At 32.2% G+C, this 19200-nt stretch overlaps 1 protein-coding gene across 1 annotated transcript in view; it reads left to right on the plus strand.

Moving 5' to 3' along the window:
- LOC107455261 (succinyl-CoA:glutarate CoA-transferase) overlaps window positions 1-19200 on the plus strand; it is a 47359-nt gene that overhangs the window by 18675 nt on the left and 9484 nt on the right. The window contains exons 2-8 of the mRNA XM_043045668.2: window positions 5039-5099; window positions 7757-7830; window positions 9134-9216; window positions 10710-10760; window positions 11384-11504; window positions 11717-11952; window positions 13648-13815. Of these exons, the coding sequence (XP_042901602.2) occupies window positions 5039-5099; window positions 7757-7830; window positions 9134-9216; window positions 10710-10760; window positions 11384-11504; window positions 11717-11952; window positions 13648-13815 (794 nt within the window). The remainder of the gene's footprint in view (window positions 1-5038; window positions 5100-7756; window positions 7831-9133; window positions 9217-10709; window positions 10761-11383; window positions 11505-11716; window positions 11953-13647; window positions 13816-19200) is intronic.

The raw sequence follows: 19200 nt of genomic DNA on the forward strand, positions 1-19200 counted from the left end.
GTAGTCTCTGGTATACATCAATTAAGTTAGCACTCTAAAAATCGGAAAACAATTTTGTAAACTCTCCCTTTGAAACACACACACAATCCTGAATGTCAAAAAAACGAAAAAAAAAATCTTAAAATAGTGGAATTGAAATTATTTCAAACTCAACATAAAATGTTTCTTACTTTTTGAAATATTTTTCGACAAAAATGCACGAGAATTTGATATAATACCAAAAACTATTTACAGTAGGACTATATAATTTTACTGAAATATATATATATATATATATATATATATATATATATATATATATATATATATATATATATATATATATATATATATATATATATATATATATATATATATATATATATATATATATATATATATATATATATATATATATATATATATATATATATATATATATATATATATATATATATATATATATATATATATATATAAATTGAAATAGTTCATTTATTAGGAGTCTTATGCAAAATTGTAGAGTTAATAAACACAAATATTTTCTTAAAATACCTAAAACTATTTACAGTAAAACTGTATAATTTTACACACATGAAGTAATTTTCTGTAAACTAACAGAAATCAAATGTGTAAGACTACGTAATTTTATAGGAATAAAATTTGCCAGATTCTGTAAATTTACTATGCAAACCTCTGCGGCATACCTATAAAAAAAGTACTGTTAAACTGCAATGGTTAGAAACTGATTGAACGAATTTAGTATTTTAAAGAGCCAGACTAAAATCCAACCATTGAGCCAGACTAAAATCGTTTATTCATCAATGACGTAAAAGCAAACAGTCAAAAAGTAAACTCGCTCTATTCCGAATTAAAGAAACGATTTCAGTAACACCTGAATAACCTTTGATCAAGTGAGCGGATTGTCACGTTTCAAGATACAATCTTAATCGCTCTAATGTTTATTTTAAATGCACGATTTTTCCTTTGTCCACGATATTTTAAGTTACGAAATCAGACTCTCTGAATAAACGTATGTCCTTTTCAACGGAAATATGGGAGAAACCGCAATCTGTAAAATATGGTTCTAATAGTTTGATCAGTTGGGTGTTTGAAAGTTTCGACCCTTTTATGTTAATTTCACTTTTTGGGTATTTCATTTAACCCTTGGTGGGTTAGTATATGACCCATAGGTCATAGGGTTGCTACCACTGCCTTAACGGTTCTCAATCGCTTAATTTTAAATTTTTCCTAACATAAAAAAAAAATAAATAATAATATTTTTTTTTTGGTGTTTTTACAATGTTTTCACAAAAAATGATGAATCAGAAACAAATACGGAGATTGGTGAGTGCAGATAGCAGGAGGGAGAACCTCCTAGTTCCTTAAATAAAAAAACTTTTCAATCATTTAAAGCAGCTTTTTAATGCATTTTCTATATCAAGATTCGCAAAGCATGATACTATCATTGGGTAAATTTAATACAAATTGAAGTTAAAAAATAAATAACAATGTTTTTTTTGTTTGGTGTTTTTACAAAAAATGATGAATCAGAAACAAATACGGAGGTTTGTGAACGGAGATAGCAGGAGGGAGAACCTCCTAGTTTCTTAAATAAAAAAAACTTTTTAATACATTTTCTATATGAAGATTCGCAAAGCATCATACCATCATTGGGCAAATTTAATAAAAATTGCCGTTAAGAAATAAATAATAATGTTTTTTTTTGTTTGGTGTTTTTACAAAAAATGATGAATCAGAAACAAATACGGAGATTGGTGAGCGGAGATACAAGGGGGGCGAGCCTCCTAGTTTCTTAAATAAAAAAAAAAAAACTTTTTATTACATTTGAAGCAACTTTTTAATGCATTTTCTATATCAAGATTCGCAAAGCATGATACTATCATTGGATAAATTTAACAAAAATTGCCGTTAAGAAATAAATAATAATGTTTTTTTTTTGTTTGGTGTTTTTACAAAAAATGATGAATCAGAAACAAATATGGAGGTTTGTGAACGGAGATAGCAGGAGGGAGAACCTCCTAGTTTCTTAAATAAAAAAAACTTTTTAATACATTTTCTATATGAGGATTCGCAAAGCATCATACCATCATTGGGCAAATTTAATAAAAATTGCCGTTAAGAAATAAATAATAATGTTTTTTTTTGTTTGGTGTTTTTACAAAAAATGATGAATCAGAAACAAATACGGAGGTTTGTGAACGGAGATAGCAGGAGGGAGAACCTCCTAGTTTCTTAAATAAAAAAAACTTTTTAATACATTTTCTATATGAAGATTCGCAAAGCATCATACCATCATTGGGCAAATTTAATAAAAATTGTCGTTAAGAAATAAATAATAATGTTTTTTTTTGTTTGGTGTTTTTACAAAAAATGATGAATCAGAAACAAATACGGAGGTTTGTGAACGGAGATAGCAGGAGGGAGAACCTCCTAGTTTCTTAAATAAAAAAAACTTTTTAATACATTTTCTATATGAAGATTCGCAAAGCATCATACCATCATTGGGCAAATTTAATAAAAATTGCCGTTAAGAAATAAATAATGTTTTTTTGTTTGTTTGGTGTTTTTACATAAAATGATGAATCAGAAACAAATACGGAGATTGGTGAGCGGAGATACCAGGGAGGCGAGCCTCCTAGTTTCTTAAATAAAAAAAAAACTTTTTAATACATTTGAAGCAACTTTTTAATGCATTTTCTATATCAAGATTCGCAAAGCATGATACTATCATTGGATAAATTTAATAAAAATTGCCGTTAAGAAATAAATAATAATGTTTTTTTTTGTTTGGTGTTTTTACAAAAAATGATGAATCAGAAACAAATACGGAGGTTGGTGAGCTGAGATAGCATGGGGGCAAGCCTCCTAGTTTCTTAAAAAAAAAAAACTTTTAAATACATTCAAGGCAACTTTTTAATTCATTTTCTGTATCAAGATTCGAAAAGCATGATACTATCATTGGATAAATTTAATAAAAATTGCCGTTAAGAAATAAATAATAATGTTTTTTTTTTGTTTGGTGTTTTTACAAAAAATGATGAATCAGAAACAAATATGGAGGTTTGTGAACGGAGATAGCAGGAGGGAGAACCTCCTAGTTTCTTAAATAAAAAAAACTTTTTAATACATTTTCTATATGAAGATTCGCAAAGCATCATACCATCATTGGGCAAATTTAATAAAAATTGCCGTTAAGAAATAAATAATAATGTTTTTTTTTGTTTGGTGTTTTTACAAAAAATGATGAATCAGAAACAAATACGGAGATTGGTGAGCGGAGATAGCAGGAGGGAGAACCTCCTAGTTTCTTAAATAAAAAAAACTTTTTAATACATTTTCTATATGAAGATTCGCAAAGCATCATACCATCATTGGGCAAATTTAATAAAAATTGCCGTTAAGAAATAAATAATAATGTTTTTTTTTTGTTTGGTGTTTTTACAAAAAATGATGAATCAGAAACAAATACGGAGGTTTGTGAACGGAGATAGCAGGAGGGAGAACCTCCTAGTTTCTTAAATAAAAAAAACTTTTTAATACATTTTCTATATGAAGATTCGCAAAGCATCATACCATCATTGGGCAAATTTAATAAAAATTGCCGTTAAGAAATAAATAATAATGTTTTTTTTTGTTTGGTGTTTTTACAAAAAATGATGAATCAGAAACAAATATGGAGGTTTGTGAACGGAGATAGCAGGAGGGAGAACCTCCTAGTTTCTTAAATAAAAAAAACTTTTTAATACATTTTCTATATGAAGATTCGCAAAGCATCATACCATCATTGGGCAAATTTAATAAAAATTGCCGTTAAGAAATAAATAATAATGTTTTTTTTTGTTTGGTGTTTTTACAAAAAATGATGAATCAGAAACAAATACGGAGATTGGTGAGCGGAGATAGCAGGAGGGAGAACCTCCTAGTTTCTTAAATAAAAAAAACTTTTTAATACATTTTCTATATGAAGATTCGCAAAGCATCATACCATCATTGGGCAAATTTAATAAAAATTGCCGTTAAGAAATAAATAATAATGTTTTTTTTTTGTTTGGTGTTTTTACAAAAAATGATGAATCAGAAACAAATACGGAGGTTTGTGAACGGAGATAGCAGGAGGGAGAACCTCCTAGTTTCTTAAATAAAAAAAACTTTTTAATACATTTTCTATATGAAGATTCGCAAAGCATCATACCATCATTGGGCAAATTTAATAAAAATTGCCGTTAAGAAATAAATAATAATGTTTTTTTTTGTTTGGTGTTTTTACAAAAAATGATGAATCAGAAACAAATACGGAGGTTTGTGAACGGAGATAGCAGGAGGGAGAACCTCCTAGTTTCTTAAATAAAAAAAACTTTTTAATACATTTTCTATATGAAGATTCGCAAAGCATCATACCATCATTGGGCAAATTTAATAAAAATTGCCGTTAAGAAATAAATAATGTTTTTTTGTTTGTTTGGTGTTTTTACATAAAATGATGAATCAGAAACAAATACGGAGATTGGTGAGCGGAGATACCAGGGAGGCGAGCCTCCTAGTTTCTTAAATAAAAAAAAAAAACTTTTTAATACATTTGAAGCAACTTTTTAATGCATTTTCTATATCAAGATTCGCAAAGCATGATACTATCATTGGATAAATTTAATAAAAATTGCCGTTAAGAAATAAATAATAATGTTTTTTTTTGTTTGGTGTTTTTACAAAAAATGATGAATCAGAAACAAATACGGAGGTTGGTGAGCTGAGATAGCATGGGGGCAAGCCTCCTAGTTTCTTAAAAAAAAAAACTTTTAAATACATTCAAGGCAACTTTTTAATTCATTTTCTGTATCAAGATTCGAAAAGCATGATACTATCATTGGATAAAATTAATAAAAATTGCCGTTAAGAACAGTTGCCACAGCAAAGTTAAAAATAGTGAATGACCGTGACTTAAGTTCATATCCCCACTCCTTTAAATGACTTGTGTATGAAGTTTTATTTAACTATTTTAAAACCATATAATTGTATACGTAAATTTTTTTTGTTGCAGGATCTGTAAGTTCCGCCAAAGATGGTCCCCTATCAGGTATCAGAATTCTTGATATGAGTCGGTAAGTTTTTAATCATAGATAACTCTTCTGTTTCCTATTTTCTTTTTAAAGAAAAAATCAGTTTGTTCTCGAGTGGTACTTGTAAACGGGACCACCACATCGATTTTTCTCCCCTACTTTTTTTCATATTTAGTATGGCATAGTTTTTTTTTTTTTTTTTTTTTTTTTACCTGCGTATCGTCTATGTTATTTATTTTGCAAGCTATATCGAGAAAAAAAACAAACAAAATTTTTAAAAAAGTGCATTGAGTTAGAATAATTCTTTGTCAATGTGTTTAAAATTTCTTATAGCAGGGGTGTCAAACTCGCTGCCCGAGATGAACATTTTTGCGGCCCAGTCAATATATCCGACGCAAAGTAAAAATAAAATAGAAATGTGAATTAAAAAGGAAACTAGCATATAAAATTAGTATAATATACTTTATTTATAAACTATTCGGATCATTTTAAATTGTACACGCTAAAATGTAACATTCTAATTGGCTTGCGGCACCTTCCCTTCCAGGGATCGTATCAAAAATACGCAGAAAAAATTTCCAATCAGAACAGAATTTGAAACAATGTTTAAAGATTTTAATTCTTTGGAAGTCAAATTTTGTTTGTTTTCTTCGATTTTCTCAATAAATATTGACTCAGTACCCAGTTATATGCAAATGAAAGTGATTGAGACTCAGTGCGACTCAAATTTGAAGGCAAAATTCATTGAAGTGGGTGTGCCTAAATTTTACAAGTATTTACCAGCAAGGTTTGAAAATACTCGAAAATTCGCATATGAAATTATTTCCATGTTTGGAAGTACTTATCAGTGTGAGCAATTATTTTCTGCTATGAATGGAAATAAATCTCCGGTCCGAAACCGTATTAATAACGCTCACGTTGGGTCAATTTTGAAAGTAGTCTCGGCCAATAAAATTTCCCCCGACATAGTAGCAGAGAAGAGTATCAAACAATAATTTAACTCTATATATGTTTATTACAATGTACTATTCAAAATAAAAATATTTGTTTCTATGAACATTGATTTTTTTTTTGCGGCCCACCTAACGTTAAGCATTGTTTATTTGGCCCAAGTTAGCTTTTTAGTTTGACACCCCTGGCTTATAGGATCTGTAAATAGAAGTGAGTTACATAATTTGTAAGCACTCTCACAGATGTTTCCGTTCTCGGTGTAAGAATTCTCGAAATGAATCGGTAATTTGTTTTATTTCCTCATCCCTTTCAAAATGAAAAGTCAGTTAGTCCTATACAAGTATATAACTTTCAAACGAAGTCACCACTTTACTTGCCCTTGTTGAAAAAACAATTCATATGTTATTGGTATGGATTTAGGAGGATCAAATAAATTAATTGTCAGGCGACTTTTATTAAACTTACTGATAAAAAAAGAAGAGGGATAGCTGAAAAACAATTTAAGAATAAAATTATGAGAAATGTTCCTAATTGATTAACAGTTTTTTTTTAATGTTTAACAGTTCACTTTCTTTAACCGAACGAATTTTTTTAACGTTTAATACTAATTATGTAACACCGCAGCTCGATAAAAGACTAAAAGAAAATAATTTTTTTTTCTAAACTGAGTGGCAGTTGAAACCAGCCAATGTCTACTAAAAACATTCAAACTAATTCAATAATTGCTATTAATTGTTGTGGCGAACATCATTGCTAAATTCATATCAAAGCCTACTTTTTATAATGCTTAATAGCAACATACAATGTCCGTAGGTATTATTTCAAATAATTCAAATAAATTTGTAATGTTTTGCGATTCTAGATTCATTACTATTTTAAACTTCTTATTATGGCTACTTATTGATTTGAAAATCGAATTTTCGAAGAATTAATCTACAAGAAAATGGGTCTCTTTATTAAAAGAAAAATAAATAAATAAATTATTTAAAATAAATAACCAAAAATAAATGTAAAATATAAAACAGTAAAATTTACCACATAGCTTTTTATTTAATGTTTAATTATATCAATATTTTCTTAATATTCTAGTCTATTTTTATACACAAATAGAAAGCTAAACTGTTTATTATAAAACTTCAACAATCAAAACAATCAATAAATTAAAATGAATAACCAAACAATGAACATAAAATAAAAAACAGTAAAATTTACTACATAGCTTTTTTTTAAACGTTTAATTATACCAATCTTTTCTTAATATTCAAGTCTATTTTTATACAAAAATAAAGAGCTAAACTGTTAATTATAAAACTTCAACAATCAAAACAATCAATAAATTAAAATGAATAACCAAACAATGAACATAAAATAAAAAACAGTAAAATTTACTACATAGCTTTTTTTTTAAACGTTTAATTATACCAATCTTTTTTTAATATTCAAGTCTATTTTTATACAAAAATAAAGAGCTAAACTGTAAATTATAAAACTTCAACAATCAAAACAATCAATAAATTAAAATGAATAACCAAACAATGAACATAAAATAAAAAACAGTAAAATTTACTACATAGCTTTTTTTTAAACGTTTAATTATACCAATCTTTTCTTAATATTCAAATCTATTTTTATGCAAAAATAAAGAGCTAAACTGTTAATTATAAAACTTATTCATAATTTTCTTTTAAAAAAATTCTCTAGTATGAATAGTATGTATTTTTGATAAACTTTAATTGACTATTATTTAGAATTGTAGCTGGCCCTTTTTGTACTATGCTGTTAGGAGACCTCGGGGCGGAAGTTATAAAAGTAGAACCTCCAAGTAAGTTATTTACACAGTATCAATTATAATATCATTTACAGAAAAACTCTTTTCTTAATACCGCTATTCATGTTTTTCTAGTCCTTTTAAGCAGTGTTACCTTTACTTTTATTGTGTTCAACTATTATGTCGTATGTCAACATTTCTTTCATTTTGTATAACTGTACAATCAGATGGTATTTGCACGTCTACATTTACCATGACTGCGTGTAATTGTATTAGCGGATGGTATTTACACGTCAAAGTTTTCTTTGATTGCGTTCAACTATTATATTGGATGTCAACATTTCTTTCGGTTTGAAGGTTCGGGACAGGGGGGGGGGAGACTGAGAGAGAGGCATGGTCTAACTTTATGCTTTTCGAAGAAAACTTTTCCGCTGTTAGTGAAGAAAAACCAAATAGGAAATTTTTTTTAATCTTCCCACCACTTAAACGATTTATTGTGAACCTCGGGGTCAGGACAGCCTGGTTGGTAGAGCACTAGACTCGCGTTCGTGAGAACGGAATTCAAATCCAGCCGGCCGAAGACTTCCCGTGTGGTAAATGGTGATGTTACACGTTAAATCTGTCGGGTCACGAAGTCTCCCATGTTCCCATAACAAATTATACCTTTGCTGAATTAGAGATTCATCTTTCTCTATTTCTGGTCAAAATTAAGATGTGTGGATGAATGAATAAATCTATGAAAGGCTTCACCCTATAAACGGCATTAACGTATGGGTGTGGTAGAAGTAAAACTCTTGTCCATAGATGCTGCCACTAGAAAACAAGAGCAATCCTTCCCCTTGCCTTAATGGCCTACGACAATAACAACATAGTGAACCTCTTCGAATCATACGTATACGGGTGAAATGCGAATCATAGGTATACGGGTGAAATGCGAATCATATTTATACGGGTGAAATGCGAATCATGCGTATACGCATTCTCAGGGTAGCCACAATCAGGGTGAAAGAGATAAAACTGGTAGATAAGCTGTTTCGTTGATAGTTTATTTATGGGAGGGTAAATAATAGTTCAAAATAAAAATTACTTAGTTACGCATTGAGCTAGAGAATTAAAGCAAAAATAAGTCTGTCAAATTAGCCATGCCTAAGCCATGCCTTACCATTATTTTATTCATTCCTAAAATTCGCACATAAGATCAAAAGTTATTCCAAATGTTCCCTTTTTTTGCATGCTGTATATGACATGTAAGTGATTTTAACGTACGTAGGTACGTAATATAGGTTCTGTGGTACTAATTGTATATCCCCCTTTAGCATGTAGGTATCAAAAATGTAAATTGAACTGTTATTTGCAGGTGGAGATGAAACTCGCAACTTTGGAACAACTTTTATAAAAGATGAAAGCGTAGTTTACATGTCAATCAACAGAAATAAAAAGGTACGGATGAAATGGAGTTGCGAATTTTTGCTCAATATTATACATGACACGACTATTCCAGGTAGTATTTTGGCAATTTTATTTACAAGCTACTCAGAGGATATTTTAAGAGACATATATATATATATATATATATATATATATATATATATATATATATATATATATATATATATATATATATATATATAGTAACAAGCATACTCAGAATGACAAAATTATGCTACACTAGCTGCTGCCAGCGAATTTTATTAATTTCCGAAATTCTTTTTATTTCCGAACAAGTTGGAATTTTGATAAAATATTCAGTATTTATTTCTCCAATAGAAATTCTCTTTCAATCAAGTTTTTGTTGCCTTATTCTAAGGTGCATGGCGGCCCACGTGACGTTCAAGTTTAGTGGTGAATAATTCTCGAATTTATTATCAAGAGTTAAAATTTCATATTTCCTTGTACACCTTGTATTTTTTCTGTGTACCTTGATACAGTGAAACCACCAGGAAAGACCACCTCTGTGTAGCGACCTCTTCTCTTTACGACCACTTTTGGGGGGCCCGTAATTTTTTCCATGGAGTTTATGGTGAAGGCAACCTTCTCTAGCGACCCGGAAAACCTCCGCACCAAATGCGAAAAAGGTCAAATAAGAAAACACGAAAAAATATGAAAACATTAACAAAATAAATAACTAGATTCAAATGTATTCAAAATATTTGTGTGTGACTCTTATTTTGAGAGCTCTTTTTGACAATCCCTGTTAGAAATTAACAACCTTATGTTCCAGTTAAGACGATGCGAAAAACTATTATTTTTTTGAAGTTGAAAATTAATTAAAAAAAAAGTTTTTTTTTTTGAAAAAACCTAAGCATCTCAAGCAAACAATCCTCTTCTTATTTTTTTAAAAGCTAACTAATTTTTATGGTAAAAAATGAAATGCAAACTTAAGCAAAAAACTTAATTGTTTACTTACATAAAATAGTTCTATCTTTCATAATTGGTAAATCTTTTTTACACATAATTAGGGATCATTTATATGGATGCTAATTTTTATCCAGCGATCCGATTTTCATGAAGCCAACACAAGTGGAATTTCCGCACCAAGAAAATGACACTGAGTCTTTTACACAAAATTATGCACCTTAGATATTTTGAAGTCAATGGAGAACGACCAACCTCCAATAACAACCATTTAACTGTGGAATAGAAAGTGGTCGAACCCAAGAGGTTTCACTGTATTTACAAGTTTCTCCAGCACTATACAGCATCACTACATGAAGTTTCGCGCAGTAATGACACGCGTAATTTGGCCAAGATGTATGAAGCTAATATTTATTGTTAATATCATATATTCATTATTTATTAATAATACCACATTTTCATTATTTATTATTAATTTTTTCCGTTTCTATTTTGAGCGATTTTAAATGTTTAAGTGACTGTTATTTCTACTTGCACGATTGACAAATATTTTTGAAAAGAATTTCTCTCGTTTTTAGGGCATTGCTGTTGATATCAAGAGACCAGAGGGTAGGAAACTCATTGAAGAAGTAAGGAAATAACTTGATTTTGAACGTAAATCATGTCACTATTTCATAAATAAAATGAATATTCTACTTTGGCCGGCCATTTCACGAAGTGGCTGCGATGTTCCAGCCAAAACGCGATGTCTTTAGTATTTCTAATAACTTTTACTTCACAGAAAAATTTTTTTTAGCTGTATGCTTCTTCACATGCCGGGTGGTACGGTGAGACCACAATTTTTTAATATTTGTTTTATTAAAAAGTTAATTTGTTTTCTTCCTTTTTCCTTTTGTTTTCTTTTTTAATTTAAAAATATAAATCTTCTAATTTAAAAATATAAGAAATAGACACGTTTTTAAAGTAAAATTTAAAAAATTTAATTTTTTACTATGTCTCAAATAGCCACATCCCACCGCAGCTAATAATTTTTAAAGAATGAAGTTATGGTTATACAGAGCCAATAATGCTTGCCAATGATTTTTTCTTCCAACTTTGACTGATCCTTCCAGCATGCCACTTCGTGATCTGGCCGGCCAATTCGCGAAGTGGCCGAACTCGGGCTTTGGCATATGTTTATATATATATATATATATATATTATTTTTTAGGACTTATGTCATGCTCCTTCAAATTGTTCTTATCCTTTGTAGCTTGCTAAAGAAAGTGATATTTTTGTTGAAAATGTCATTCCGGGCAAGATGAAGAAATTGGGATTAGGATACGAGCAACTGAAATCAATTGCACCTCATTTAATTTATTGTTCCATATCAGGTTAGCATATGAATTGTGTTTTTAACGATATTTTCAATAGTCTTGCTCGTCGCTACTAACCTTTTTGTTTTTTACGATGGTTTTCTTAGTGTTACTTGAATGAACTTACTTACTTGTAATGAATATATCGTTAGTGAATATAATCAATATCGAAATCTGCCGTTTTTACGGGTGACAAATTAACATTTAGTCGAACATTTACAATTTAACAGGATTTGGACAGACTGGTCCGTATAGCTCTCGTCCGGGTGTTGATCTCATAGCTGCTTCAATCGGCGGTTTCTTGCACATCACCGGACCAAAAGATGGAGAGCCATGCTCAGTTCAAGTTCCCATTACAGATTTTATTACTGGTACCTATGCCCATGCAGCAATCATGGCCGCTTTGCTGCAGCGAGCAAAGACTGGTAAAGGGACAACTATAGAGTGTGATCTGTTGAGCTGTCAGGTAAAATCCTTAATCAATTCTAGCAGTGATTATTATTATTATTATTATTATGAAATTCGTAATAAGGTTCATATTAAGTGATAATACGAAACAATAACAAGCTTCAAAATCATTATTTTTATAACTTTTTCACAAAACTGTGGCTTTTCTTCTTATTGTCACCATTTTAAGACTTACCTAATCAAAATTACATATTCTTCACAAAAAAGCGTTATTTCATGAGAAGACAAAGCTTTCGGAAAACAGACTTTTTCAGTTTATACTTATAGAATAAAATCTCACTCGATGGCATTCTATAAAACCCCTCTGAATTAAACTTCCTGACCACGTGAAATCTTTCCGGCATTAAAGCATTGCTGATCACATAATTTTTTTCCTCTAAATGTTTGAGAGGTTTTTAAGGCTTATCAAGTACTATTTCTTAATCTAATAAAGTAAAGCCTGTATTTTCCATTGTTTTATGAATACAAATTATGCTGTCAAATAATATTCTACATTTAAAAGTTTGTTGAGAATAAAAAAAATCAAGTGAAAAATCCAATATGCAAGTATCCGAGGAGGGTTTATGTTTAAAAAATTTCACTGCAAAAGTCAAATAATTTTCTTTTTTTAAGAATCTGTTAAAAAAAAATACTACAAGAAAATGAATGTCAAACATTCATCCCTAACTTCAAGGTGGCAAGAAAAGAAGCCTGTTAAATGACAATTAAAACAAGAGCGTCAGTTTACCAGGTTTAAAAATATGTTACAGTTGATTCTAAGTATAAAACACTGTGAAAGAAAAACATTGTAAAGAGGCATGTTGGGAGGCAAATTTCCATACGTTTGCATTAGCCTGTGCACATTACTTCTGAGCATCCTAATGCAAGCATACGTTGATTTGACTTCCGTTAGCCTTTTGCTTAGCCTCAGGATAATGTTTTCAAATTTATAATATTCTTAAAATCGTCAGACTTACCTTGGTAGGACATTTTAATTCGATTTATAACAGTCTATACATCTTTGGTTTAAGACTATCATTGTTCAACTCTGTAGCCATGAAATTTTCAATCTAACCCAGGAGACAAGGGAACTCCTGTATTAAGCATTGGGATAATACACTTCCTGAGGACTTCCTGATGGAACTAATTCGCATTCACGTTACATAGTGAACCTAACTCGCTACCAAGGGTAACCTTTATAGGATAGGTAGTAATTGATGTATGTGATGATTTGTTTTCGTAATCACGTTGATAGAAAAAAAAACATGGCATAAAAGACCAATCATCTCACACATGAATTACGGTCGGATTGGGTGAACTAGGAGAATTGAATGTGAACGACCAATCATCTCACACATGAATTACGACCTGATTGGGTGAACTAGGAGAATCGAATGTGTAAGACCAATCATCTCACACATGAATTACGGCCTGATCGGGTGAACTAGGTCGATTGAATGTGAAATATCCCTTTTTAATCCCTCTTGTGGCGTCACACACCTGTTGCTAGACTTGATGTAAGTGGGAAGTCACCCACTGTTTTATATTCCCTTTCTAAAATTTTCAACAAAAAAATAAAATCCAAATCCACTAAAATGCAATTTTGAAATCCACTAAGTTTTTCAATTTAGTCTTATGCTCCAAGTTTGACTAGTTCGGCTTAATTTTTTCAACTTAAGGTCAATTGGCAATAATATGGTGCATTGTTTTGCAGTTGTCAACACTTAACTACGCCGCAAATTTTGTCCTGAATGATGGGGTCGAAATCAACCGAAGGGGAACCTTGAGTGATGTTCTTGCTCCCTACCAGGCATTCAAAACCAAGGACGGCTACTTTTCTCTGGCATGCCTCTCTGATGAAAGATTCAAAGATGTCTGTGAAGTGAGTATTTCGAGTGAGCATATAACAGGATGTTCACTGAAATCTGCATCTATCCTCTAACACAGCTTCATTTACAAAAATAGAGCCAATTTGAAGTAAGCTGATGTGCTATGTAAACTGAGACTGATTTCAGCTCAATTTTTTTTTAAGGAACTGAAGAGGTCCTGAGTGCACTGATCGTAAAGACACGGTTCCTAGTAGAACACCGCAGTCAAGCATTGATGTTTGCGGTCAGTGTACGGGTGGGTGACCACTTTGATCAGCCTGCGTAGGGACCGAGGGTGTGTGGTATCGGTTCTCGTTGAACTGTTCTACCGTAAAGTGCTCGACTTCACACGCAGGTCGTCGAGCTACCAAAGCGGAGGAGCCATCCCCCTCTGCAGAGGATCAGAATTGTGATGGCATGGCTCTGGATCATCCTCAGAGATGTTTCCTAGACCGTCGCCAATAGCCCATTGTGCAGCTCTGGTGCCACGTAAACAAAGTACCTGCATTTCTGGAAAAATTGAAGAGGTACGTCCTCTAAAGTGCTGGGTCTGTAAAGTGCAGGGCTAAGTATTCGCCACTCTCGCCAAATGCAATAAAATTTAGAGAATGAAAATGTGTTTTGGCGAAAGTATTGACGAATGATTTTTTTCACTGGAAAGACATTAAAATTACGTCAACATGAATTTTTCTAAACACATCAGTATTTTTTAATCGATTATAGTTATTGTCGGTAGATGCGCCGCTCTACCAATTAGAATGGGGTCCAAATAAAGTAAACCTGAAACAAACTAGCGTAAAATAGTTTTCTATGGGAAAAAATTAATCGTAAAAAATTTTTAAGATTTGCTTTTGGTGAAGACTTTCGAAAATTGGCGAATACTTTTGATATTCGGTTACTTTACTGGCTTATAACTTTAAATCCTTAGCGCGGGCCCTGAGATGGTATGGGTTAGAATGAAAAAGAAAATTACACAGTTGTAATCATTGATTTAGTCATCGAGAAGACATTAATGCTGAGAAATAAATGCTTCAGACCATTACCTTCTAGAAAAGAGAACGTATCCATTTTAATATATCTTAATGAAAGTTAACTGATTAACTGTTTTTTCTACTGGAAAAAGGACTTAGATAAAACAGTTGGAAATATTGCAAAACACGTGCACCTCTTAAAAATCAGACTTATATTATTTTATGCGGCTGGGTGGCGCAGTTGTTTTGTCGTCGGCCTTCTGAGCCCAAGTCTGCGGGTTCGATTCCCGGTCCAGACACCGAATTTTCGGGATGCAGGAAATCCTCAGCGGCCATTTCGTATGATTATGCGGCATGTAAAAGATCCCTGGAGTGCCTTATTGGCTCTTGGCATTTCCGGCAAAATTAAATTCCTAGTGCACTTTAGCATCCAAATAGAGTCTCGGTGCTGCCGTCTAGTGTGGCAGAAACTAGACGTCCAAATTAACATGACCAACGGTATCTCAAACATTGTGGTGGTCCTGAAAGAGTGGATACCACCTCTGGAGAACGCACTAGGTCTGCTCATCGGCAAGACCGATTGTGCAGCTCATTGGAGGAAAATTTTTTTTATTACCCCATGTGATTTTTTTTTGGGACTCAGAATTGAAAGTTATGGCGATTAACTTAAGCCAGAAACATAAAAAACGATTTCATCGGCAAACACAAATCTTGTCGATAATCCATCTATATTCTATTTCTGGAAATTTTCGTTGGAAACGTACGTTTTGTCTTAAGGTTTTAGCGTTTGTACCACCAGAAAGGTAAAGTAAAAGAATCTAATGTATCATAGTACATGACTAGAATGGGTCAGAATCTCTAAATTGTACCGTTCTCTCTGTACTCATTTACCTCAACTTTTCCTATTATTTGAGAAAGGAAAGAGGTTCATTTGGTTCTGTAACACAACAAGCTCTGCTTGAAGAGGAACAAGCCAACACTTCCTAGAAGAGAGAAGGCCTCAGCACGGATCAATTTAGTAGTCCGACGTTAGGAGCATAAACTGTGCAGTGGACGCCAAAAAAAAAGAAAGATGTCGCTTCTTTCGGGCAACTAAGCTGCGCAGTTAGGGTTATTACTATAGTCCGGATTTTGATTTAAAAAATCTCAATTAATGCCCTTAAAAAGTGCAAAAAATGCCCTTATAAACTGCAAAAAATGCCCTTAAAAGTGCAAAAAATGCCCTTAAAATGCGAAAATTGCGCTAAAAATGCCTTATGACATGACTTAAATAGAAGTAAAAATATTGAACTAAAACAATGTTTTACTCTTCAAAATTATTATGAGTCGTTTCAAAAAATATAAAGCAATGCAATACTTGTTCTACGTTCATTAAAGTTTGAAAAATATGTTTTATATCCAAAAATAACAAAAAAAGGAAAATATATTGACTCCAAAACATTTTCATTTTGTATAGAAACTTAAATGAATATAACAACTTCCATTTCATAATATTACTAAATATCAGAATTACAGTGGATTATTAATTTTTTTTTAATATTTTGAAATGTAAACGAGCGTCTCTTGTCTGAAAGCAAATTTTTATACCAGGAGAAGCTTCTTTTAACGTCTACTGATGTTATTGGTGAGTACTTGAAAAGGATGGTCACACTTACTGACAATTCTTCTTCAATTTGAAAAGATGTTGCTTCACCTGTTAATATCCTAGAAATTTTCTTCATTGTTTGGAAGCCAATGTAATAATAAAAAATTATAAAAAATAATGAAAATTAGAAAAATTTAACAGAAAATTTAAAAAATGCTTTAAAATGCAAAATACGCCCCAAAATTTTAAAGAAAATGCCCTATAAATCTCAAAAAATGCTCTAAAGGACAAAGAATGTCCAAAAATGCAAAATTTGCAAAAAAATGCAAATGTCATCAAAATCTGGGCCTTAGTTATTACAAAGAATGTCATTACGTTTGGACTGGATCATATTTCTTTCTTATGGCAACTCGTGCTAAGGCCTTCTCTCTTCTAAGATGTATTAAACAAGCATGCTTATTTGTATTCCGGTGTTTCAAACCAGTGTGAGCTTGGATTTCGAACAAAGTTGGGGAAAATATTAGGGGTACCGGAAGTAATATCGTTTCGGCGCATTTTGTCGTTTCGTTAGTCTTATAAACCAATTCAATTTTTCGGTCTATTTCAATTCATTTTCCATCTGGCATTGAAAGGTGACGAAGATGAATAGATCATTGATTAAAATAAAATCTTGTTAGCAAATGTCAGATGCACCGAAACGACATTACTTTCCGGTCTTCCTAATGTTTACGTTTCCTCTGTAAACTCGGTAAGCAGTTAACTTTACTTGATAACTACAAACTTGCTACAAAATAAAAAGATGGCATTACAGACATTTTTTTCGTAACACAAGACTCACCTTTGTATGAGACACATTGAATTCAGAACTTACACGACGTTTTGATTTTGTGGATTTCAGGAATTCATACCTATTTGGGGTTTTGTATGCTGTTCCTCCTTAGGCTGTTTATCTCATACAAACAACCTTGACTCTTCAAACTACTTCATCCACGGTTCGATGCTGTGATGATGTGAAGGTTCTTTGTACGACGATAAACGACTATGTTTTGGTTTATTCCAAGTCATAGACACATTCCATTCCTTCTTCAAAGAGGGCACAATTCTGATTATCATAGCCTCTAGCGGCGATTTTGTAACCAGAACAGTTTTTTTTTTGCCATCGACACATAAAACTTGCATTATTGTTTCTTTTAATTTTTTTTACGAGATTAATTCGTTTCGGCAAAATAACTCAACTACAGAATTTACACTATGTAATTCAACAACAGTTGTTGTTGTTGTTGTTAATTTACGTCGCACTAGAGCTGCACAATGGGCTATTTTATTTTATTTTATAACCGTCGTTGAACAGCCGACCCAATTTCATGGGTTTACGACTACATACGTTCAACTCCGTAGCCTTGTAATTTTGAACCAATCCAGAAGACAAGGAAACTCCTGGATCAGAACCCCCAGAGGTATTGATTTGTTGTGGGAACATGGAGGACTTTGAGACTCGACAGATTTAACGTGCATCAGTCACCATTTACTACACGGGGAGTCTTCGGCCGGCGAGGATCGAACCCACGACCTCTTGGATATGGGCCCAGCGCCCTACCGACCAGGCTATCCCGGCCCTTCACAATGGGCTATTGGCGACGGTCTGGGAAACATCGCGAAGGATGATCCGAAGACATGCCATCACAATTTTGATCCTCTGCGGAGGGGATGGCACCCCCGCTTCGGTAGCCCGACGACCTGCGCGCGAAGTCGAGCACTTAACGGTGGCACAGTTTAAAGAGGACCAATACCGCACACCCTCGGTCCCTACGCAGACTGATCCAAGTGGTCACCCACCCGCACACTGACCGTAGCCAGTGATGCTTGACTTCGGTGATCTGCTGAGAACCGTGTCTTAACGATCAGTCCACTGCGGGACAATTCAACAACAGAAATTGTAGTATTTGTAATTCAATTACAGAATTGTATTTTTGTCCAAATTCATTATGAAACACCCTTGTTACTGGGTATAGTAAAAAAATATGTATCTAATTTTGTGTAAAATTATAAGTTAACAGTTAGATTAAAATTATTTAAATTTCAAGCAGTATGTTACACAAATAGGCATCTTTAATGTGACGCTCAATATTTCTTGCCGATAAATACAGTGAAGATCCGATATTGCCCAGGACTACTCAACACCTCGTGACATCAATTATCATTGTCTTCTAGTAAATCATTTTAACCATTGACAAATATGGGTCTTGTTTTGTGTTTTATGGCGTCCGCACTTTATTTGGACGACATCACACTTTTCAATTGTGTTTAAGAGTAATAGTAAACAGTGCGCATGCGTTGTTATGGCGACCGCTGCTGTTTGATAATTTTTTTAGAATTCTTTTTTCCTTTTATTTTCACCAGCAGTCATTCTTAATGTATTTATATAATAATAATTTAAAGTATTTTTATATTCTTTTTATTATTAACTTATAATTACTGTCTTGACGGTGATTTTAATATAAATATGAATACTGAAGAAGGAAAAGTATTTTGCGATGTCTTGAAACACGTACATAGCCAGGATTTGAACACCAATTCGACGACAAACATCAATTGAGACAGTTTTTGCAACCCATGATTCGAAAAGTTGTGGCGTTTATAGAAGTTAAACCAGAAAAAAAAGCATTTAACCAATGAGTAACCAGTGATCGTAATGCAGCGATCACGATTTTTGAAGTGAAACTTCTAACGCGACTTACAACAAGGTTGCGTTAAACGTTTAACGCTACCATGGCAACGAGCAGCCTGTGATCCTTGCAGGAGATTTTAATGTGAATTTCTCGTTACCTGAAGCTTAAAAACAT

Source organism: Parasteatoda tepidariorum, chromosome 3 (genome assembly GCF_982258835.1).
Source record: "Parasteatoda tepidariorum strain Cologne lab strain chromosome 3, Ptep-v5.0, whole genome shotgun sequence".
Taxonomy (NCBI): domain Eukaryota; kingdom Metazoa; phylum Arthropoda; class Arachnida; order Araneae; family Theridiidae; genus Parasteatoda; species Parasteatoda tepidariorum.